Genomic DNA, 24,615 nt, shown 5'->3' on the forward strand with positions numbered 1-24,615 from the left:
TACGCAGCCTCCTAATGGTAAGGTTAACACTAATGAAACCTCCTTTTTATTTGACTTTCCAATAACCCCCTTCCCGCAATAACAGCGTTACCCTACCTAGTCCGTGTAGATATGTGAACCCCGTACCTCATTACCCTCAATTCATTACTCAAACTGTTCACTTTAAGTACCTCATTGTAACCTTAGCATTTCTTAGTCTGTACCTACTTATACTCTCACTAAACACAAAGTAACTCATTTTACCCTCAATACATTACAACATACTCAAAGCATTTACCTTGAGCACTTCAAATATTCCTAGATATTTTTTATGGTAAAGGCATCTTACTGGCTATCTTCATTTTAACTTGCTAAACTATACACCTGGTATGAAAGATAGTCTTGTCTCTTTAACAAAAAGAGAAGGGACCATTAACTTTTTCGGTAGTTAACAGAAACAAATATACACGGTAAAACAAGTGTACCTCGCCTCATTTCACACTTATCAATTTGATGTTTCATGAAAATCATTTTCTGTTTTACCTCATTTCATCAATTTTTTAAATATTTTTTTATGCATGTTTACTTGATAGTTTGGGGTGAATTGTAGTGCAGTGTGGGGCCATCTGAGTTAAATGAGGTGCAGTGTGGTGCAGTGAGGCACAGTGAGGTACAGTGGGGTACGGTAACGGTAAAAGTAATCATTGGTATTGTATTACTTTTCAAATCATGCAGTTCAGAGGGTCGAATAGGAGGGTATATAATAAGACGGTCTGAGGATATGAAATAACACAAAACAGAAAAAGTATACGACTGGAAAATTGATGCGAAAATACTCATGAGTATCTCTGATGCAACAAAGGAATAGCAAAAGCAATGATGGAAAATGACATGAGGTGCAACATAATAATTGTTTCTACACGAACACATGATGCAACGACTCTAAACTCCATTGCACAATCTCTTAAAATCTCGCTGAAATGCATCTCTCAATTGGTACTCTGCTAACTAGCCAACAACATCACTTAGTACACAAGCAATTTTGCACATCAGTTCATTTTGGTGGATAATAAAAGATGGTGAGCAGCGAAAAAAATCTTTCATTTCTGACTGTAAAGTGTTGGCTGACAAAGGTGAAGTTTAAATAAGTGAAAACCCTTGTTGGAATAAACTGATTCTGGTTTGATAGACCCGTTTCACACAGGTGCGCCAGAGTTGCACCAAACTAAGCAGAACTAAGGTCAACCCAAATAAAATTTTGTTTAAGACAGGTGTCAAGATCAACGTCTTACACCAAGGCGCTCCAGAGTCGCTCTGAACGACTGCAACAGTCAATCTTTCGACTTCTTCTGTGTCCAGTCGTTCCTAACTGTATCAGAGGTCAAACATTTCATGTACTTTAAATCAGAAATTGATTCGGCGCGACCTTGTCAAAATACAAGCTTTCCAACAACCAAATTAGTTGAGAGTATGCACTACGAAATTGACGAGAGATTTAGTGAAATGGAGTTGCGAGTGATTTTGTGCCAGGAAATCTACAGCAGTGTGTGTGTGTATTTCACTACAACCAAAGACTGTGTGACTTAAAAATAGAGTTTGAGTCCACTAAAAAAGGTTCACTTTAAAATGGTGGATCTAAGCTCTAACCTTGGGAACAAGGTTGTGCTCCTCATTTAGTGTTGTACTGCTACCAGTATCCACCCCAGAGTCTTTAATTTGAGGCTCCGACCATTCTGTGTCTTCCTCCATGGAACGGCCCTCCCCCCGGCCAAACCGAACTATTTTCTTTTTGGCCGAACTCGCGATCTCAGATTCGGAATGGTGGTCGCCATGGTCCACATGGGCGCCACGGCTACCATGCATGGTCTTATCCTTGCTGCTGTTAGCACCACTGGTCCCTATCTCAAGTTCACCAGAACCTGAGGGGGTTGTGGCAATGATTGGAAGAGCAGGGGAAATGAGAAACAAAAAGTGTACAGAGAGTTGCAAGTATAACAACATCGCATCGCTGAGGAGTGAAAAACCTTGTGGCAAATTTGCTAAAGTCTCAACATTTAATGATTCCACAAGTTAAAATGACAATGTATCTTCTGTGTTACCAACTCAAAGATAACTGAAGTAATAATTTGTTTTGTTTTGGGGGGTTTTTAAACTATAAATTTGTGTTTTGTAATTTTTGAGACTCTTCATGCTAACACGCATGAAATATAACAAACCTAGCAGTTATTTTCCACAAAGTCTTTCACAATGACAACAAAATTATACAGGTAAATAATGACACTTGATGACATCACTACGACATCATCATGTCATATGGTCTCACCAGGGTAAGTGACGGCCCGTCCTGGTCATGTGACCACCTGTCCTCCCACGCTTCAGGTTCTCCTGTACATAATGAATCTTTAGTGAAAAGGTACTTGGTTTGGGTTTCAACTTAGAACTATGAAATGCTTCCTTCATGAGGTTGGGGTTTGGGTTTGGTGGTTGGATGGAGTTGGGATTGTGGTTGAGGTTAAGGGTGAGGTTTGGGGTTGGGAGGGAGGGGTTGGGTTTGGGTTTATGGTTAGGGGGTATGATGGAACGGATTTGGGTTAAATTGGGGTTAGGGGTAAGGGGTGGCGCTGCAATTACAAGCGTTTAGTTAAGGTTAAGGTTAATGACTAGAATTGAGATTAGAGTTCTGATCTGGGTTAGACTAGCATCAGTCAGCAATGATAAAGAAACAGCCTCATCAATTTTGATTCTTTTTTTTTCTTCGTCTTTGTGCCTCATTTGCAGAATCAGCTCCACATCTAGCTTTGCTAAAACTCTCAGATGACTGGTAAGACATTATGTACACACTGAATCGTCATCGCAATAGAATTGAGGAATGACTGTCAATTTTTTTAAAGCAAACTAAAAGATAAGCAAATTCTTTTCTACAATGGCCTGTCATTATCAGTTGAGATCAGTAGAACTACACTAAACAGGCACCTCTAAACCACAGATAGGATTGTTTTGTTGTCAGCAAACTCTCGTAGGGTTTTGCTGTTAAGCTTGTATCTTGCAAACTATGGTTGCAGAATGACAGTTGGCACAAAATTATAATTTTCTCTCAAAGCTAAACTGCCTTGCCATTGAAGGGACAAACTTTTGGCACTGGTTGTGTCTGAGGCTAATGTTGGCTCCAAATGACCCTGATCCTAAAAAGTAAAAATTTGAAGAGTTTTAAGGGAAAAAGAAAAACCACAAACCTCTTTCACTGACACTTTCACTCTCGATTTCTCCTTCCTCGCAGCTGGTGTACTCTGGTGTCGACCGAATCTCCTCCTCCGAACTACTGAGTGAGAACTGCCTCCTCTTGCGTGATATCTTGGTCTTATGAGGCTTAGGGGGTGGTGGTCGAACACACTCACTTTGATCTGAACTCAAGGAATCATTCCTAATCATCGAGTCCGCTTTGTTGTTCCTCGTCTCCTGTTTGTTAGCCTTCATCGCGGCAGAGCTGGGGTCTAAATGTTGCTTGGGGCCTAACTCCGGAATCCGACTCGCAGCACCATAGGACTCGGCCAGGAGAAGACGTTCACGTTGTGCGTCAACATCCTCCACGGTGATACTGTGCCGCGGAGAGCTGCTTGGTCGTTTCTGAGACACAACTTCCGGGGGATATTGCGGAGCACCGCGCCGGTATTCTTCACTGTATCTCTCATCGTTCCTAGGAGATGTCCGTTTGGGATCCCCTGGGCTCCGTTCTCGGTCTCGCCGAGCGCGCGATATCCTACGCTCACTCGGATGACGTTCGAATTCACGGGGTTCAATTTGAGCACCGACACCTTCGCGACGTTCTGGTACATCCCTGCGATCCATGTCCCGATGATCGGTTAATTCCCTCCTGTCGATTTCTCTTTGATCAACGTCCCTTCTTTCCCGATCAGAGCCAGCATGCTCCGGATACCGTTCATGTGGATAGTGAGGAGAAGGCGGCTCATCTCCGTACATCCTCCGCTGACGATCTAAAGTTCTCCCGCTCACTTGTCGCGTCAGTGGCTCTTTCGAGTAATGGCGCCCTCGCTCGTGATCTGCTGAATAATACCTATCATCCGGATATCCACGACGGTCTTGGTTTTCATATCCATGACCGTAACGCTCCCGTTCATGTTCAACATATCGCCCGTGATCCCTAAAATGATCTTGGTTTTGAAATCGACGAGGCTCTTGCTCGGTAAAGTGTTCACGGTCAGGACCGTACTGCTTCTCGCGCCCACTATACTTGGCTGGATCTCGTCCATGGCGCTCTGTCATCGTGGTACGCTCACTGCTCGTAGAACGGTCCCGGTCTGGAGTCCGATCACGCATTGAGTATCTAGACTCTCTCCTCCGATCTTGAAAATGCCCATCATTTGACGGATCATAATTTGGGTCGTTTCTAGCATTATGCGTTCTTTCAACATCATGACCTGGTCTTTTACCACCTTCTCTACTATGAGGTCTATGTCCAGGTTTCGAGTTAGTTGTAGGGCCTTCTTCCTCATTCTTAGATAACTGTCTTGTAAGTTGACTGTGTGGTGTTGTCGAACGTGACCGTGGCGGCTGCACACCTCCCAAGTTCTCCTTGTTGTTATTGTTATTAGGTTTAGCACTGTGTATAGTTTGTTCCGACTGGGGTTTGATAAGTTGTTGACTACCATCTTTAGAGGATTGTTGAGTGGAGGGTTTGCTGTTGCCGTCTGCCGACATTGCTGCAGCATCGATGTTTAATGACTGAGGTTTTCCCTGGCGACCATGATACCACTGGCCTGTCTTTGTCAGGAATTCCTGCTTCTTGCGACATAGTTTACAGACCCATAGAACCTGCAAAATAACAAGAATAGTGTTTTAAAAAACCTCAAGTTCCCTTGAATCATAATAAAAAATAATTTGGGGTTGAACAAAGAAAAGTTGGAGTTGGACTTTGACAACAAGCTTAATCAAGGTGTTTGCTCCTTCTCGTACATCAACTTTCCGCTTGTTATTTTTCGCCCTTCCCGATCGCGGTTTCTTTGAGGTCTTGTCGTTGAGTAGCCGTGTACTTTCCGCTTCGATCTCTTGCCAATTTGAAGGCTCGCTAGATCGAGCTTCTTTGGCAATGCATTTGCCCAACTGAGTCTCCGGGTTTAGACCTACGAATTCCAGGTATGCCTTTGTGTTTAGTGCTGACGTCGGTGTCGGCACTGGGACCGCTGCCCTTGTTTTGGGCGGTATAGGCACCTGTTGGTTTGTCCGTTTCAAACCGCGACGCTTGTCACTGATCTGCTTGTAAGTCTTCCCCGGCAGGTATTCAGCTATGCATTTTTTGATGTATTTTTCGCCCGCAAACTGCTTCTCCAATTCCCCGAGGCGATAGACTTCCTCCTCGGTCCTCCGGATTATTTATCTGGCACCAACTGATGTATCTAGACCTACACTGGCGATCTCAGAAGCCATTCAACCTGTAACTGGTACAGCCAGGAATCACACCCAATTATACAAAATAACCTGGAAAGTGACAGCATGGGATCATCACACAGGTGTGAGTTGGTAAAGATAAAAAGAATGTGTTACCCTGTCCCTTTCTTTAATAGGGCTTTCCTATAGTAACAATAAATAGTACAACTTATCTACCATCAAGTTTGCAAGTTTTTTTCTGTTTGTTTATTTTTATTTATTTATATATAAAAGGTAAAAGATGGGAAACTGGCGCTCTCGATCTGTTGTTGGAATGGAAATACACATGAGCGCCATTTCAGTGAGCAAGAATTTTTAACATATCATTGATGGCAATGGCGACTGTCTGTACTGATCTATTTGTTGCATCAAAAGAGTTGCTTGCTGGTATGGCGTCAAGCGCACATCCCACATTTCAGCCGAATTCCCCATCTTGCGCTGAGGGCAATCTATAATCTTTGGCAAGTACCCTAAACATTTCTTTCAATATCTATTTTAAGTAAATATTTGTGGAGTTCTTTTAATGACAACAAATTTTTCCCACAATGTCTGGTGAGGCATTCTGTTCCAGTATTGTAATGTATGTTTAATATTCCTTCACAATTGTTGCATTTTGTTTTGGATTATTTTTGATATAAGGCTGTTTTAAATTTATTGTTTTTACATAAAGTCTTGCAGCTTATGTTTGTATTTTATGCTCAATCTTTTAAGTGCATGTTGAATTATTTATATGAGTGGCGTTCTGAACACACCACGATATATTTTATAAGGTAATAACTTTTAACGTAATAATGTCCTCTTTCAAATAATTTGCCTCATAATCTCTGGGCATGCATTTATGCTGTTACAGAAATCTAAACATAATGAAAATTCAACAAAAAGGTTGAAATGGGGTTTATTTCATAGAGCTTGTTTAAAGTTGCGTGACCTGATTTTCGCCCCCAAAATGTTTGATTTGTTTCTCCTATTAAGGAATTATGATGAACTATGCAGTTACAAAATGAAAAACTTTAGCATAACCACAGACAACCCACACAATAAATGTAAAATTGTTTGTACATGTACACGGCTGGTGGACACTAAGATAATGTTGGGTGTCTGAGAAAAGGAAACAATTTAGTTTGTTTTTAATAAACAACCAGAGATCAAGAGTAGATTTTATTTCTTGCCGTACCTTAAGTGAAAGCAATCTCAAATTTATTTTTAAAAAATTGTTTATATTTAGACGCAAATTTGCCAAAGAACCAGACCTACAATAGCTACTTAAAAGCACGAAAATTTGTTGCTCAGCTAAAATAGATTACCAGCCACAATGCGCACACTGTATGTGGCTGGTACCTTTCTAAAATCTGCTTTACAAAACACCACTGTGCTAAGCAGATAATACATCTCTAACTAGATTCAGGGTAAACATTTTCAAGACTTCAGAATCTCTCAAATACAACTCATCAAATATTTTCATTTTCAAACGGACTATCCTTTAAAAAAAATCGTCTATTGATTAGAAATTCAATGCATGAATATGATTATGACTGCACCCTCAGTGGTACTGCATATTGTGTAAGCAAAGTCGGCAGTATTTGTAGATGCATACCCTCAGGGTCCAACCGCCGAATGAAGAGCCTTATTACTCTGGACTCCTCTAAGCACCTGACTCTTCAGCACATACTTGATTCACAAGCATTCCTCTTAACACACCCCCTCCCTATGTTCTAAACTTCATTTTTCAAAGAGTGATGTACTGCTAGTATGCTTTGGAGCAAAAGTTAAAGTCATTACCAGGGGGAATGAGCTCGATTAAAGTAACCCCTAAATTGTGCACTTGTCTTCTAGAATACCACTCTATGGACTGAAGAACCTTCAACTCTTGGATTAACAAACTCTACCAACCGAGCTGTCTAATATTGGCGGTCTCCCTATTTTGCCAATTGTTCAGGTGCCAGTCAGAAGCCCTACGACAACCTGTAACTGCTCTATATAGAACTACATGTAGTTTGTCAACTTCCAATACCTTAGAAAGCTAATATCGACCGTCCAACTCCAAACCATTTTATATTTGTATACTACTTTCCATACAAGCACGTCACATGATTTAAATTCAGGCCTTACGCTTACCCTATCTACTTAAAGCCTTATGCACTTCTTTGCCTTGAAGCAGGGCATAAAGCTTTATGCCCTTCTTCACCTTGAAGTAGGGCGTAAAAGCCTTGTGCCCATCTTCGCCTTAAAGAAGGGCGTAAACCTATTAGCCCTTTTTTGCCTTGTAGAGGGACGTAAACCTTTAATGCCCTTCTTTACCTAGAAAAAGGGAACATGTTAACCTAGAAGAAGGGCATAAAAACATTAACTTAATTAGCTTCAAAATATTGAGCCTGGTTTTCAAATGTCTCATACTTTCTCATTCAACTGTACCAGCCAACCAAAAGCCTCTGATCATCTACAGATACTAAATTACTCGTCGTGCCCAAAACATGTACTGTCACTGGTGACAAAAGCTTCCACCCAGGAACAATCTACCCTACGGTATCTAACTCACTAGCAGTTTTCAAGAAATCTCTCAAACCCCATTGTTCAGAGGCACTGGACACTTTTGGTAATTACTCAAAATAATTGTGAGCACAAAATCTTACTTGGTAACGAGCAATGGAGAGCTGTTGGTAGTATGAAACAATGTGAGAAACGGCTCCCTCTGAAGTAACATAGTTTTTGAGAAAGAAGTAATTTCTCACAAGATTTGAATTGAACTTGATACCGCAGCTGAGTTCTCGAACTCAAGGCATCTGAAAGCACACAACTTGTGCAACAAGGTTGTTTTTTCTTCGAAGACCAATGAGTCCAAATTTTCACAGGTTTGTTATTCTATGCATACTGTATCTGATACACCAAGTGAGAAAAATGTTCTTAATACCAAAGGTGTCCACTGATTTAATGAATCACTCATGTGTTTGCTTATTTTTGAGGGCGCCCTTCGCGAGGCAGCACCATGGCAACTTGTGCTCAGTGAACTTTTACAGTTTTAGATGTTTTTTCTCCTTATTTTCTATTGTAAAGCTTTTTAATATAATATTTTTAACAATTGTGAATTATGTCGCAATTCAGCAGTATGCTGCGATGACATTTTAAAATAAATAAATAATTTGCCATGCAATATTGTTATTATCCATTTTGTCATCTGAAATGAATTCCACCATGTTCTTAAAGCTCAAATTCATTAAATACATTTATTCATTGAATACACAAGATTTGCCGCAGCAACAACCTGTCAAATACTAAAGTGGGCTGATACTATTTCTTGGAAAAGCCTTGATAAAACGTCTGCATGTCACACTCATAACGCCCAGTCTTTGCTATTCATCCATCACTTCCAAATGCGGGGGATAAACCCAGCAGAACTGATTTGCTTGAAAAGTCGACACAGTTGACGACGGACGGAGAGGGATGGGCTCACAAATGAAGCGTAGGGGGAAAAAAACTAGGCTTTGGCTGAGTGTAAATCATATCATTAATATATCAATTATTATTTGTGTGAATTATTTATTGATAGGAATTCCTGACTGTTGTTGTCATAGAGTTAGATTTAAAAGAATATATAAACTTCAAGTAGAATTTGGCAGAAACAATTTCTAGTAATTTAAGATGACATTTGACGTGTATGGACACAATTTAACAGTCATTTTAAAACCCATATAAAAAAATAGCCCCTTTATCTCAGTATTGCTTTATCTCATTGTTGTGTTGTTGTTTATTGTATTGTTTGTAGTTGTGTCGGTCTAATTATACCATTAGATAATCTTGCTGTGTTGTTATGGGGGGTGGGTTCGTTTTTTGTTTAGCTCTATGTAAATATGTAAATTCTTTACAGCGTTTTGAGATTTTTTCATGTAAGATGCTAACATTAAAAATAAATTAATAATAAAATATTGATTATTACAAAAGCGCATGATCAGCACACAAAAGGTTCTAGGGGAATTTTGTTGCCAAGCATCCCTGTCAATCATCATTTTGCGTGGATATCTAAGCAATGCAGAACACAACTATAAAACAAGGCTCAGCCACGAATTTAAACTACAGCATGGCGTAAATTTGGGCAGGTTTTGTTTTAAGAGAACATTCATTCCAAATCATCTTGTGCTTTAATAATTGATCTTCCCAGTACGCCCTAATCCTCAAATCAGATGCTTGAATTGAAGTGTGATAATAAGCCATAACCTAAACCCATTTTTTATATTGCAATCTGCGTATTGTGAGTGTCAATGCGTCACGCTCCATATACATGTTATGGTCAGTGCAAAAATTACTTTCGAAACTTTGCGGGCGTGCATGCTGTTCGTGATGTTCGTCATGAAATAACACTCTGAAATTTTAAACTTAAGGTTGACTTATATGAGGCTTTGTATGATATAGGAGGCAATAGCGCAATATATTTATGTATATTCCACTCGCGCTTGTTGGTTTTTGGGAGAGTTCATTCCAATCATATGAAACATATCATACACATCATAAAGGGATGGTACATCGACATCGTTGGTTACTGGAAGAGTACATTCATTCCAATCCTCTAGTTTTCAAGATATTCATGTTATAATTTTCTTGTTACAATGGCATTTGTGCATATTACCGATTCATGCTTCACAACATCTGTTGAACTGAATCTGCAATATTTGGTAAAAAAATCCACAATGATGGTCACTTTTCAATCATAGAGTTTATGATTTTCCATTCCTTTAGTGACCAATTTTCTAATTAACAAAGCCCATGAATCCTACTGGGTATAGAAGATGTGATTTCAAATATCAATTTGCAGTTAAATTATATCAATAATTGGCCAACTCTTTGAGAGAATCAGGTTAGAGAGTAGGTAGAGCCATGGAGCGCGATACCCCTGTGGGTGTGACTAATATATCGATGACTCTGTGTCTAATACATAGACTGACCATTAAGGCTATCTAAACAAGGTGAAGAGGGATTACTGATGCTGAGTGGATATCTCAGACTTATCAATTATTGGTATGCGAAATCGATAGATGATTTAGATTTGTAGTTGAATCTAAAACATATGTATGGAGTGCACAGTGCCTTGTTTTTCTGTTCATTGATCCTTTTGTCGCGCCTTAAGCGCCTACTTATTAGGTGGATATGTTGCGCTTTACAAGTATTATATTGTTATTATTATAATTTTCTTGATCCCTGATGCAAATTCTAACACCTATTAAATTGGTGGGGTACCCGCTGCTAAAATATACAGGATTTAAACTATGCCTACAGCCCCTAGCAAGCACTGTGGTAAGAAAAGGGGCTCCCCTGATGTTGCTGGCAAAGGTTGCAGGCTCGAATCCCACATGAGTAATATGCCTGAGGTGTTTTTTCTTTTCTTTGAAGTACCAAGTACACATCGGTGTTAGGGTACAACACAAAATATATCTTACGTGGAACTGAATATTAATAATTTCCATCTACAAAAAAGTGGCAATATTTATTGTGGGTACTAACACTGTTGGGCTAATTTTGATTGCAGCAATTGGATTTAGAAAAGGTGAAATGTACGATCTTCTAAAGGCTATTTCCTTGACTTTAAATGATGGATACAAATTTTCTCTTTGCAAACCAATGATCTTTCAATGATTGCAAAACTGATGAAAGTCTTACTTGAATCAAGTCTAGTTTATAATAGAAGACATGTTGGAATCAATATCTGTACATAATTGATATTGTTAGTCAACAGCAAATCACCCAGCCTCCATCAAGCATCTATAGTTCAACACCATTAGGACAATGTAAACCATTACAGTGTGGAGAGAGCAGGCACGACATGTATGGCTGGCCTAACATCAATCAAGTAAAAGGTAATTAAGAAAATGACAGTTAAACAATAATGTTAATTAAATGATTGCATCTTATGCTAATGTCCTACACACAGTTAGTCATCCTGCAACAGAGCACCTTTAAAAGTGTTTTTAAAAGTCTTAATCAAATTCAACACCATAGGACAACAAGTATTATGTTCTTGATATTTCGTTTCACAATTTGGGGAAAAACCAAGAAACATTTCTGTAAATTTATTTCCTTGCAGGAACCAGTAAGAACTGTTTCAGAAAAAAAGGATTAGAAGACCTCGGATATATAACTCAGTAATTTGTTATGGGTTGAGGTTAAATTATGTTGGCTGAGCACCAGACTCAAGCTCTGGTGCTACTGATCAACAGAGTGTGGGTTCGAATCCCAGTCATGACACTTGTGTCCTTAACAAGAGAGACATTTAACCATTATTGGAATTGAAAAGTTTGCAGTAACTTGTGTCATGTTAAAGACTGTTATAATATGGCGTGTTGTGGCTGAGTAGATAAGCACCGTACTCAAGCTCTGGTGATTTTGATCAGCAGAGTGTGGGTTCGAATCCCAGTCATGACAATTGTGTCCTTGACAAGAGACAATTAACCATTATTGGAATTGAAAAGTTTGCAGTCACTTTTATCATGTTAAACACTGTTATAGTACAGCGTATTGTGGCTGAGTAGATGAGTGATTCTGATCAGCAAAGTGTGGGTTCGAGTCCCAGTCATGCCAATTGTGTCCTTGACAAGAAAAACAATCATCATTGCTCTGTCCTTTTGATGGGGCGTAAAGCCATTTCCTGTGGTTATTTAATGCATGTAAAATATCCCAGAACGCTTATCCCTAATAGAAGGGTTTGCCCCAGTGTTTCTGCTTCACATAGCAAGTACCCTAGTTCATAGGCTTTCTCAGGCTTGCAAGGCGCAGTGATTAAGTTTACTTACATGTGTGAGGCACTCTTGGTTTTTATAAAAACAAATAATGATAAAATCTGATAAATGCAACTTAAAATTAATTGGTATAAATTTATGAGTGACATCTGTAAAGACTAACAAAGTATTTTAAGGATTGTTCCATTTCTCTAATGATGTCCATGAATTGCGACCTCCATTCAAACCTTCAACCTTCAACCTTCAATATCATTGACTGACATGTACTCTTCACTTTAGTTTCTGCTAGTAAACAGAATGTCCATCCAGTCTTTAGACCCAAACATAATTTGTAAAAATAAAAAAATCGGTTTGCAATATTGACTTAAAGACTGACTGACAGCATACAGAGTACATACATTGACATTAATATCAGTAAATAATAAACGACCGACAACCAAGTGTAAACATTTTCATGTTTCATATGTACATGAAATGCAACAATCCTTCAAACTGTTCTTCAATTCATCAATGGCCGACTTGTGCTCATCACTTTCATTTCTGCTAATTCGTATAAAGAATTGTCAATCCTGTCTTCAGACCCGAATAATATTTTTTTTTAATTAAATTGCCAATTGCCTCCCTGCACCCCCCCCCCTTTCTGGTCATTGCCTTGGTGTCCTTGAAATGCTCCCAGTAAAACATACAATTTCCTCATAGGGTGCCCTATACTAAGGAGAAAATGCCTTGGTGCCCATGCCCTTTCAAAAACTATGTTACTTCAGAGGGAGCAGCTGTTTCTCACAATGTGTTATACTATTTGTTTGTTACCAAGTAAGCTTTTACGCTAACAATTATTTTGAGCAATTGTCAATAGTGTTCATGGTGCCTTTAACTGAACATGAATACTGATGTCCATTTAATTATTTGTCACATGGATAATCATCAAAGCAGTTCATTTACATTTCCAACAAGAAAATGCCTTTGTGCCCTTGTCCTTTCAAAAATGAAGCATAAAATTATCAACTTGTGTGCATTAAATTAAAATTTGTACAGGGATCAATAAATATTGGAATTGTAAACACTGAACGTGTCTGGATTGTTCTGTTGTGGTAACAAGAATGACAACACTGCAGGAAACCATTTCAACTCCCAAATGAAGACGATCAATAAATTCATGACACAATTTATGTATGACAAAAAAAATTGTGTAGGAAAGATGGGAAATAGCAGATGGGTTGGCTTAACGGTAAATACCACCCCCCAAAAAAAACTCAGAACTGAGAAGTCTCCCGAACATTTTTTGATAAATATACCCCGCACTGGTATAAAGAAAGACAGTTCTCTAAGAACAAACTCTACCTGGCAGGAAGAAACTGACACATGGTGTTACCGCAAACCAAATTTATATTGATACATGTACCTCACCATGCAATGCCTCAAATCATGATACATTGTAAATGTATAAACAATCAAACATGATAAAAAACTATTGAGAGTGGTAAACAAATGGCACATTTCATTTGTAATGTTTTGACTGCACAAATTATAATAATAAGTTTTAAAAATATAATATCATCATTAACAATTTTATTTTTAATTTGTAACTTTTAGACAAATTATTAGTATTTTTTATCATGACAACTTTTTTTTTCTTTTTCGAAAACAGTCAAAAAATCTCCAAACACTTCCACTAATTAGAAATCTATATTTAATGACGACAGATGTCGAGTGATTTCCGAGAACCGTGTATTTATTTTTCATTTGTGATTGATATGACAGTTATTCACAGTTTAATTTATGAGGCAATTATTTTCACCATTAGTTCAAAGAGGAAACCAGCAGAATTTCCGTTTGATGCAATTGAATGATTGTATAAAACATTGTTTAATTGTTTTATTATGTTGGTGTTATTTTATTTTGGATGTGGTACTGGGGGAGGGGTGATTTCTGAGACATAAGTAGTTCTAAAAATAGTTGATGGCCTGATGTTTCTACCCAAGCAGAGTCTTAATCGAACGAGTCTTAAAGACTCTGCTATTCTGCTAGGGTCGAAACGTCAGGCCATCAACTATTTTTTGGTCCAATTGGTTGGTATGTTGTTTGCAACAGCTAATTTTATTTTCACATTTTATAAGTATTTCCTAATATTTTCAATTGTATGGTGGAAAAAAATAAGCACACTAATCTTAATTGTTTTATGTAATAATAATAATAATAAAAATAGTGAACCATTCTTGTGAGCGCATATCACATCCACAAAAAAAGTCTTCAATAAACCAAAAGAGACTGGTAATTTAAAAAAATCGTTGGGTTGAACAAAGACAATTTGACGAGAGCGAGACTTGCACCTGTGAGTCTACAACCGGATTAACGCGCTGGCGCTCTACCAACTGAGCTACAGTGTATCCAGCCCTATGTTGGCAGTCCTATAAAACATCACTAGTTATGGTTTCCATTTCATGTCATTCTTTGATTTAAGTGAACTGCATACTTTCTTTTATTTGCAATTTTATACTAAATTTACTTGACTGATCTCCTTTTTTGCATGTTGTACTCAGTGGCATAAAAAAGAGTGTGGCAAACACCCCCCCCCCCTCCCCCCACCTGGGCCACCTTTAAAATCGAGAAGATTTTAGAAGTTTTCATGGCTAGTAGTTTCAATGTTACAGTTTTATTTACAGGCAAACATTGTATTTGTTCTTACCTCCATAACAAAATAATAAAATACATTAATAAACTGCTGAAAAGGGGCCTGCTTAAGAAAATTGCAAAAGTGCCCCTACCCAGAAAAAAAGTTACGCACCCCCTTGTACCCCCCTTGTTTATGTTACGCTTCATGTAGTGTAAAATTTAATGTTGGAAGTTTATGACATTTTTTTATGTTTATAATTATGTTCTTTAAGGTTTTATATAGCATTGGTAAGGATTAAAACATCATTTTAGTCTGAAATTTTACTGATCACAAAGTTCATACTAGCACCATGTTTCCCCCGTTGAACAAAGTCATATTCAAGAGCTGTATCTGAAAACCCCTAAAAGACAACAACTGATTATGGTTATTCAAACAGAAACTAATGACATTGTATTTACATGCTAAAAATTGTGCATGGTTTCACTATTGTCTCCTGACTTACACAGCAGAAGTAAGTCAAAATATTCCCGTTTTTTCATTTCATGTTTAGTTGATCACACAAAACATGAGCAATATCACTGTCTTCAACTATTTTGTCAGCTTCCAAAACTGATGTCCATTACTGATTCTTTAAAGCATGGATGATCATCAAGGTAGTTCATTTACAATTCCATCCTCAAGGTCATTGAAACTGAGCGTTAGTTGCTATTGCCACATGTTCATAATAGCTGTGAGCTTCAGATGTTAATGTTTTATCCGTTGACATTTTATTACATCATTGGTTTTTGGAAGGATGATACATTATTGGTTATTGGAAGAGTACATTCATTCCAATCCTCTAGTATTCAAGAAACATATCATAAAGGGATGGTACATTATTGGTTATTGGAAGAGTACATTCATTCCAATCCTCTAGTGTTCAAGAAACATATCATAAAGGGATGGTACATCATTGGTTATTGGAAGAGTACATTCATTCCAATCCTCTAGTGCTCAAGAACCATATCATAAAGGGATGGTACATCATTGGTTAATGGAAGAGTACATTCATTCCAATCCTCTAGTGTTCAAGAAACATATCATACAGGGATGGTACATAATTGGTTATTGGAAGAGTACATTCATTCCAATCCTCAAGTGTTCAAGAAACATAAAAGGGATGGTACATCATTGGTTATTGGAAGAGTACATTCATTCCAATCCTCTAGTTTTCAAGAAACATATCATAAAGGGATGGTACATCATTGGTTATTGGAAGAGTACATTCATTCCAATCCTCTAGTTTTCAAGAACCATATCATAAAGGGATGGTACATCATTGGTTAATGGAAGAGTACATTCATTCCAATCCTCTAGTATTCAAGAAACATATCATAAAGGGATGGTACATAATTGGTTATTGGAAGAGTACATTCATTCCAATCCTCAAGTGTTCAAGAAACATAAAAGGGATGGTACATCATTGGGTATTGGAAGAGTACATTCATTCCAATCCTCAAGTGTTCAAGAAACATAAAAGGGATGGTACATAATTGGTTATTGGAAGAGTACATTCATTCCAATCCTCAAGTGTTCAAGAAACATAAAAGGGATGGTACATCATTGGTTATTGGAAGAGTACATTCATTCCAATCCTCAAGTGTTCAAGAAACATATCATAAAGGGATGGTACATCATTGGTTAATGGAAGAGTACATTCATTCCAATCCTCTAGTATTCAAGAAACATATCATAAAGGGATGGTACATCTTCGGTTATTGGAAGAGTACATTCAGTCTAATCCTCTAGTGTTCAAGAAACATATCATAAAGGAACGGCAGATTTTGGCACTTGCGCTGTGAATGTTGAATGAAATAAATAAATAAAATAAAAATAGATATAATGAGCAAGGCAAATTAAATTTAAAGACTACTTGAATTATAGTGATTTGGAGAGACAAGAACCATATTTTTCTTTTTGCATGGCTCTGCTCCATTGTAGCTTGAAGTCTATTGTAATGCCTTTACAACTCATTGTGATGCTATCTTTATTGTTTTATCTGATGCATGTAATGAGCAAGATGAACTAAACCTACAGTCTAGTTGAATTTTTGATTTATAGAGACAAGAACCATGTTTTTCAATTTGCATGGCCCTGCTCCAAGTCCATAGTAATGCCCTTAGTGACACAGTGACGTCAGAGAGTCTGTGGCTTCTGCATCTACTCTCTCCCCGGAGCCAGACCGATTTATCTCTCAGGCACATGATAATTTCATCAGTATAGGTCTGACGTCAATGTATAAAATGTGAGGTCTGCAATGGCGCTCAGTTAATGATCTTGCATACAATAGCGGCCAGCTATAACTCCGATTGTTTCACACACTCCGAACTCTTCTGTTATTGACGTCACGCTTTTGTTTTCTCTCCTAATTACTCTCCTTATTGCAATTAATTTTGTGTAAATGTTAATGGTTTATCAATATTTCTTAAGAGAGTTTGTTTGAGGTAATTTTTTTTCCAATTGGGAGGGGGGTGCTGAATGTTGTAATTGCTTGTATTATTACATTAACATGTCTGGAAATATCTAACCTTGGGCATATGTTTAACACAATAACTAATTGAGAATTACAAAAGTCATGACGATGAAGTGAAATTAAATTCCTAACTTGTCTTGTTTCGCCCAGGATCAAGTTATAGCAACCACATCCTACCTAGACTTGCAAAAATATAAATAAGTACTGCTCCGTTCCCATGAATGCTCATGAAATGATGTAATTGCTGTTTGTCTTCTCTAACAATTTTGCACTTAACCAAAATTAGCAGAATACAGCCAAACATGGTTTTTTGGCCACTAACATTATTCCGGTCAGCATATTTTGCTGGGCTTAGCTACTTTTTGTGCTTAAAAAGCAGCTCTATCAAATTGGCCACTGTAGCAAGATAACAGTACAAGACAATGCATAGAAGTTTGGGCTGGTAACCTTATTCTGGTTAGCATTTTTCGGTTGTGCTGAGGTGCTTTTTATGCCTTAGCAGCTCTAAGCAAGTGGGCCGGGCGGCTTTCTACTGCTCTGGAAATTTTAAGACATTATTATTCAAAATGGCAATAAAAGCAGATCCATGCAAATGCTCGTCAAAAAAAATTAAAAACACATTCCTGCTCTGTGCAGGTTGTCAAACACAAATACATGTACATCGCGTCAAACTCTGCTCCATAATCCCTGTCCGATGCCCGACATTTTTTCTTGTGAAGACTTAAAAGCCGGGAGATTTTATGAGATGTGTATCGGGGATGGATATCGCATTGGCTAGGATTGATTATGTCAATATACTTTATGTTAGTCAAGTCTTGACTCATAATCTATCTCAACAGATCAACCATTATGAGTAATTAGTATGTGGCTCAGCTTTAAAGGCACTGGACAGGTTTGGTAATTACTCAAAATATTTTGTAGCATAAAAGCTTACTTTGTAACGAGCAATGGAGAGCTGTTGATATTATAAAACATTGTGAGAAACCACTGCCTCTGAATTAAGTAAAAAAAATTCCAACATTTTTGAGTTTGAGAAAGACTTCTTGAAGCCTTTCTCAGGCATCTGAAAGCACACCAATTTGTGCAACAATGTTGTTTTTCTTTCATTATATCTTGTGACTTTGATGACCAATCGAGCCCAAATTTTCACAAGTTAGTTAGTTTATGCTGCATATGTTGGGATACACCTAGTGAGATTACTGGTCTTTGACAATTACCAAAGGTGTCATTGCATTTATTTACTACCTGGGCGGAAGAAAGGAAATTGGCCAAGAGTACTACTTCTGCTTTGTGGGTCCCTACCTCCCACAATAAGCAGGACAGTTTTTATCAGTTCTAAGGACTCTCCCAAATTCTGAAATCTACTCCAGAGTAGATGAATAAATAGCAAGACAAGTTCTCAAAGAACAAACCTACAAATCAAAATGTGGTGTTACTGCAAACTGAATCTATATTGATACCTCACCATGCAATGCCTCAAAACCCTAAGTTCACATCTGTTTTTGTGATTTCATGGTAAGGTAAACATTATCTACATGCAAGAGATTCCCTAGAACCCCCTCCCTCCCCCCCCCCCTCCCACAACAAAAAGTTGATGAAAAACAATATATTAATAAAAAATAGTGATCGCCTTGTGCCACCAACAAAATGTTACCCTGGTTTTGTTGCTGCTTTACCTGCTTATAGATAATTCAGAAAAAAAAGAAGGAAAAAACTTGGCAACCCTTTAAATTCTAGGCCAATGTAATAAGGAACATGTCGGCATGGAGTCACCAAGCTCAAAACCGCCGGATGGAATTTATTAAAAATTGGGGACGGATAAGTGCGGTATTTATATTAGACTTAAGTTGCTCTGATATGAAAACAATGTTAGCGGTTTGATTATCTCCTACTTTGGTTTCTGGAAAACTCATTAAAGAAATTATGTTTATAATAAAAATATAACATGACATGACATGTATTACTTACGCTGACTCACAAATGTAAGTAGAGAATGAGGCTACATGTACATCCACTTTTGTCATTTGTTGGGGGAAAAACGGATTTGTATGATGTTTGGTACTTGACCAAAAAAGTAGAAACATTTGATGGAGTAAAAAGGCTGACCTAAATGTAAACATGGTGTAGGATTGTACATTCAAGGCCTGTAGTCACAGTTTTTCAGATTTGTCCCAAGTACTTTAAGTACATCGGAAATCAGACTTAAGATGAAAAATATCACTCCTTAATTCTGTACATAGAATTTCCAAGACTAAATAAAACTAAAATCATGTACAGCTGTTATTAAAGATTCAATCTTGAAAATTTATAAGACTCCTTATTGTACAGTGCTGATTAAGAGTCCAAGTAATACCACAGACTTCAATAAGAAAAATATCATAATTTCCAAGACAAAAATTTTAAATCATGTGAAGCCGTTATTAAAGATTATCAGACTACTTATTGTACAGTGCTGATTAAGAGTCCCAAGTATATATGCGTCGATCTCCTACCCAGCAATCTACATGTACTCATTATTAACCACAGCCCACTAGGTGACCTACTATAGTAATATACACGCAGAACCTAATCATAAAATAACGCCTTCATTTGGCTGCGGTTTATTCTTATGATCATACACGCATCATAGTCGCTGTCAGTAACACAGCCCCGGATACTAGATCCCTGGGTGGGCTTTAACTCACAGTCAGCGTTTCACGATGGCCGACCACAAAATGCCAGCGGGTCATGACATTTTAATCTACACTGGGATGCGTTATGTGTGACAATTCCTTTTCTTAGCCTACATCATAAGAGCGGGTTTTTTGGTTTTTTAATATCATATTTTCAGGGTTGGACGGGACGCAAGCACGACTTGAGCCTATTTGGATGAGTGGGTTTCCAGAGAGAGCTGATCTGTGAACGATGCACTTCAGTTGCACACAACTACAATTTCAACTTAAATTAATTGCTTTTAGAAACACTGGTTACGGACTATAGAAATAGGCGGATGGATCAAATTGCATTTACTGAAATTAGATTGGGTGTTCTGGGGTAAAAGGGTGTTTTTGTTCCAGGGCTAAAAGGGTTGTTGTACGCCCACATTCACTACAATTCGAATGTCAGCGGGGAATATGCGGGGGTAAAGGATTGATTTCTTACAACAGAATTATAGATAAAAGGTTTCACATAACCAAAGCAAAAATAAAGAGTTTAAATAATTAATTCAACCAAACTCACCGATTAAATGTTTTGTTGGTATTCTAAACATTTGGTCGCGGGACTTTATAGATATATCTAGACCAGAATTATGACCCAGCTACCTTGATCACATATTTTATGTCAATGTGTGTTCAAATTGTTCACTTACAATACCTTAAAATGTAAATTACAGATAAAATGTTGCCCAAACGGCACCAAGACATGATCACACAAAATAGGAAAAATATCTGAAATCTTAGTTATCATTATGACCCAAATCTACAGCTTGTTGATTGCTGTCAGTTAACTACTTCTCTATGTAGTTTATTTATCGCTCTCTTTTCATAATTTCTGCCTCTTTTATGTATTCTATTTATAATTTTGTATCTTTGTATTTTGGCAAGAGTTGATATGAATTGCTGCTTACTGAGAAGACTTTTGCATGTGATAATTAAGACAGCAATTAGAATGTCTAGTAATATACATTTTACTAGAGGTATAAACAGTCTTTGAAAGAATGTTATAGCAGGATTGGAAACCGCCCACTGACTTATAGCTATATATTTATCAAAAACCAATTATACATTATTGTTAAAATATATGGTATATCTTTTAATCATTCTAAAAATAAAACCAAAAGCTGGTATTCAGCTTTATTACTACACTAATCATGTGGATTCTAAATTGTTATATTGCTAGTAAGTGGATACCAGTGAAAGTGTCATGCAGGCCTGGATTATCATAAAGGCTTATATATTATAAACTGTGCAATTCTTGTGCGTGTTTAAACACTTTTAGAGCCCAGTTTAAAAGTATGTGATTTTATTTTCCTCATGTTGTGTTAAAGGTATTATACAGAATTGGTAAGGATAAAATACCTCACTGCTTAAATTTAGTGTGAAAGCTTACTGGTTATGAAGTCCATACTACATGTAGAAACATTTTTTCCAAGAAACATTTCCTCTGAAAAGAAGTCATATTAAACCAAAAAATGTATCTAAAAACCTTAAAAAAATGCAACGGCTGTTTTCGGTTGTCAGCTTGTTAACAAAAAGTAAACAGAATGTGTTACATGCTGAAGATTCTGCATGGTTTTTCACTATTTTCTCTTGACTCACACAAAGGGATTAAGCCCAAATGTTCACATGTTTATCATTTCATGCTGTGTTGATCACAGAAAACATGTACACTGTGACTACTTTGTCTGTAAAATACCTTTAAAGTCAAGTACAATGTTGGAATCGCAAGAATAAAGACCATTGCCAAGTTTGCCCTGGTCTTGATCTTTGTGTCCCATCCAAATATATCAAAAGTTTTTAAAGGTGTCCTTTTCTCAAAACAAAATAGCCTTATCCCTAGAATTGAAATTCCTGGCCTGCATATAAACAAAATATCTTGCTAATAAATAAGACCATACGAAAACAAACTCTGATTTTGCAAACTTTATGTTGCTATCCAAGACTTGCAGATTAATATATCATACAATTTTGAGAACTCCATTAAAAATTCACATGACATTTTTGTTCACATCATGTCTTGAGTTCTATTGTCTATAAGAACATAACTATTGATAACGTACATTTTTCCTGACATTCTGTGAAGGCAGGTCATCAGACTTTATTTTCTGGCCTTGTTTTCTAAAGAGGAAGTGAGAGGTATGTGTTTATTTCTAAAGAATAAGTGAGAGGTACATGTACATGTATATTAGGGTTAAATTAATTGCACAACATTTTCTTCAACTACAAGTGAGTTTATACCACTGTGTAAGCTATTGCTTAACCTTTCTACCACTCCATCATATTCGACTCTAAGCAATGGGACTGAATCAGGTAGACTGATCTGATTATTGCAGCATTGTGAGCTTACTAGGTAGTGCTTAATTGGATATATACATATTCTGGTTGGGATACTTTGTAAGTTATTATTAAGTGTTTCTTAATTGGGACAATATCCTAATTTGGAAAAGAGAACACCAATCAGGGTGCAAGTATATTGAAATTGGGATATCCTTTTTAAATAGTTTGGTTGTTGTAAAAATGTGTCTTAGTTGGACAATTCACATTCTCAACTGGAGAAGAGGAGACCAATCAGGGTATAACTTTTCTGGCTCTGCTTACCATCTGCAAAGCAGGAGTATCAAATCAGGGTAGATGTATACCAGTTTGGGTTAGTTTAGTCAACAACCTTTTTGTTAGTGGCACAACAGTGTTAGGCAATATCTCAACACACAGATATAAATCTTTCAAACATGCACACTTCAGTAAAAAGAAATATTAGAGAAAATCAAGAATAACAGAACTGTGAGAGGTTTAAGGTGACGTTAAAAGAGTAAAGGGGGTAACTCAAAAAGGAATAAATTTTGCATATATTATACCTTTGGTCGCACCGCGGGGGTGACTTTTTCTGGCGGCTTGAATATCAAAGGAGAAAAGTATGACATTTTATGAAAATGGGGAAGATGTAAATTATACTTATAGGTGTGTTTTAAAGCTTCTAATTATTTTAATTGAGTTTTTATGTATATCTGAGCCTAGCTACTCTACAATGCATGGGCGTAATTCCACTGCTAATACGGTGAAGAGGAAATAAAATTTAAGGGTATTAGAAAAGGGGAAGTGGGAAAAGGGAGATCAAGAAGGGGATGTAGGAAAAGGATCAAGAAAGGGGATAAGGAAAGGGGATGTGGGGATGTGGGGATGGGATCAGGCAAGGGGATTACGGAAAAGGATCTTGAAAGTGATCAGGAAAATGGATGTAGGAAAGGGAATGTAGGACAGGGATCAGGAAAGGGGATTTAGGAACAGGATCAGGAAAGGGGATGTAGTGAAGGGATCAGGAAAGGGGATGTAGGAAAGGGAATGTAGGGAAGGGATCAGGAAAGGGGATTTAGGAACAGGATCAGGAAAGGGGATCTGGAAAGTGATCAGGAAAGGGGATGTAGGAAAGGGAATGTAAGGAAGGGATCAGGAAAGGGGATTTAGGAACAGGCCCAGGAAAGGGGATCTGGAAAGTGATCAGGAAAGGGGATGTAGGAAAGGGGATGTAGGAAAGGGGATGTAGGGAAGGGATCGGGAAAGGGGACGTAGGAAAGGGGATGTAGGGAAGAGATCAGGAAAGGGGATTTAGGAAAGGGTATGTAGGAAAGGGGGAGGAGGGAAGGTGATGTAGGGAAGCGATCAGGATAGGGGATGTAGGAAAGGGGATGTACATGTAGGGAAGCAATCAGGAAAGGGGATTTAGGAAAGGGGATGTAGGAAAGGGGATGTAGGAAAGGGGACGTAGGAAAGGGGATGTAGGAAAGGGGACGTAGGAAAGGGGATGTAGGAAAGGGGATGTAGGGAAGGGGATGTAGGGAAGGGGACGTAGGGAAGAGATCAGGAAAGGGGATTTAAGAACAGGATCAGGAAAGGGGATGTAAGGGAAGAGATCAGGAAAGGGGATGTAGGAAAGGGATGTAGGGTAGAGATCAGGAAAGGGGATTTAGAAAAGGGGATGTAGGAAAGGAGATGTAGGGAAGAAGATGTAGGGAAGCAATCAGGAAATGGGATTTAGGAAAGGGGATTTAGAAAAGGGGATGTAGGAAAGGAGATGTAGGGAAGAAGATGTAGGAAAGGGATCAGGAAAGGGATTTAGAAAAGGGATCAGGAAAGGGAATAAAGGGAACGGGGATTTAGGATGGGAATTATGAAATGAGAATTAAGAAAGGGGAAGTGGGACAGGGGGATGTAGGAAAGGGGAATTAAGAAAGTGATCAGGAAAGGGGATGTAAATATGGGAATTAGGAAAGGAGATATATGTAGGAAAGGGGGAAGGGATTCTATGAAAGGGGTTGTAGGAAAGAGGATGTAGAAAAGGATATTGAGATTAGGAATGGGGAGGAGATTCGGATGGGGGGAGGTAGGAATGAAACATCTCCTTGTAGGTCTATGCAACAGAGGTTTTGATATCTTAGTGCCTCTTAAATCATTGCAATTTCACAATTACCAACTAAGGTCTACCCCTTAAAGCCCATAAGAATCACAACCCTGACAACCACAAACCCAAGTTAGACAAAAATGTTAACCTTGAAGCACCTGGCTAGTGCACATGAAACATGCCACCCATCAATAAAATATTGATTTTAATGATATCGTCCTATGTTTAAAACTTACCGAACTATCCAAATT

At 37.8% G+C, this 24,615-nt stretch overlaps 1 protein-coding gene across 1 annotated transcript in view; it reads right to left on the reverse strand.

Moving 5' to 3' along the window:
* The window catches only part of LOC117300643 (regulating synaptic membrane exocytosis protein 2-like), a 90,539-nt gene that overhangs the window by 43,239 nt on the left and 22,685 nt on the right, over nt 1–24,615 (reverse strand). Inside the window, exons 3-5 of the mRNA XM_033784334.1 lie at nt 22,824–22,859; nt 3,213–4,809; nt 1,627–1,898 (exon numbers count right to left, since the gene is read on the reverse strand). Of these exons, the coding sequence (XP_033640225.1) occupies nt 1,627–1,898; nt 3,213–4,809; nt 22,824–22,859 (1,905 nt within the window). The remainder of the gene's footprint in view (nt 1–1,626; nt 1,899–3,212; nt 4,810–22,823; nt 22,860–24,615) is intronic.

Source organism: Asterias rubens, chromosome 16 (assembly GCF_902459465.1).
Source record: "Asterias rubens chromosome 16, eAstRub1.3, whole genome shotgun sequence".
Classification (NCBI taxonomy): Eukaryota; Metazoa; Echinodermata; class Asteroidea; order Forcipulatida; family Asteriidae; genus Asterias; species Asterias rubens.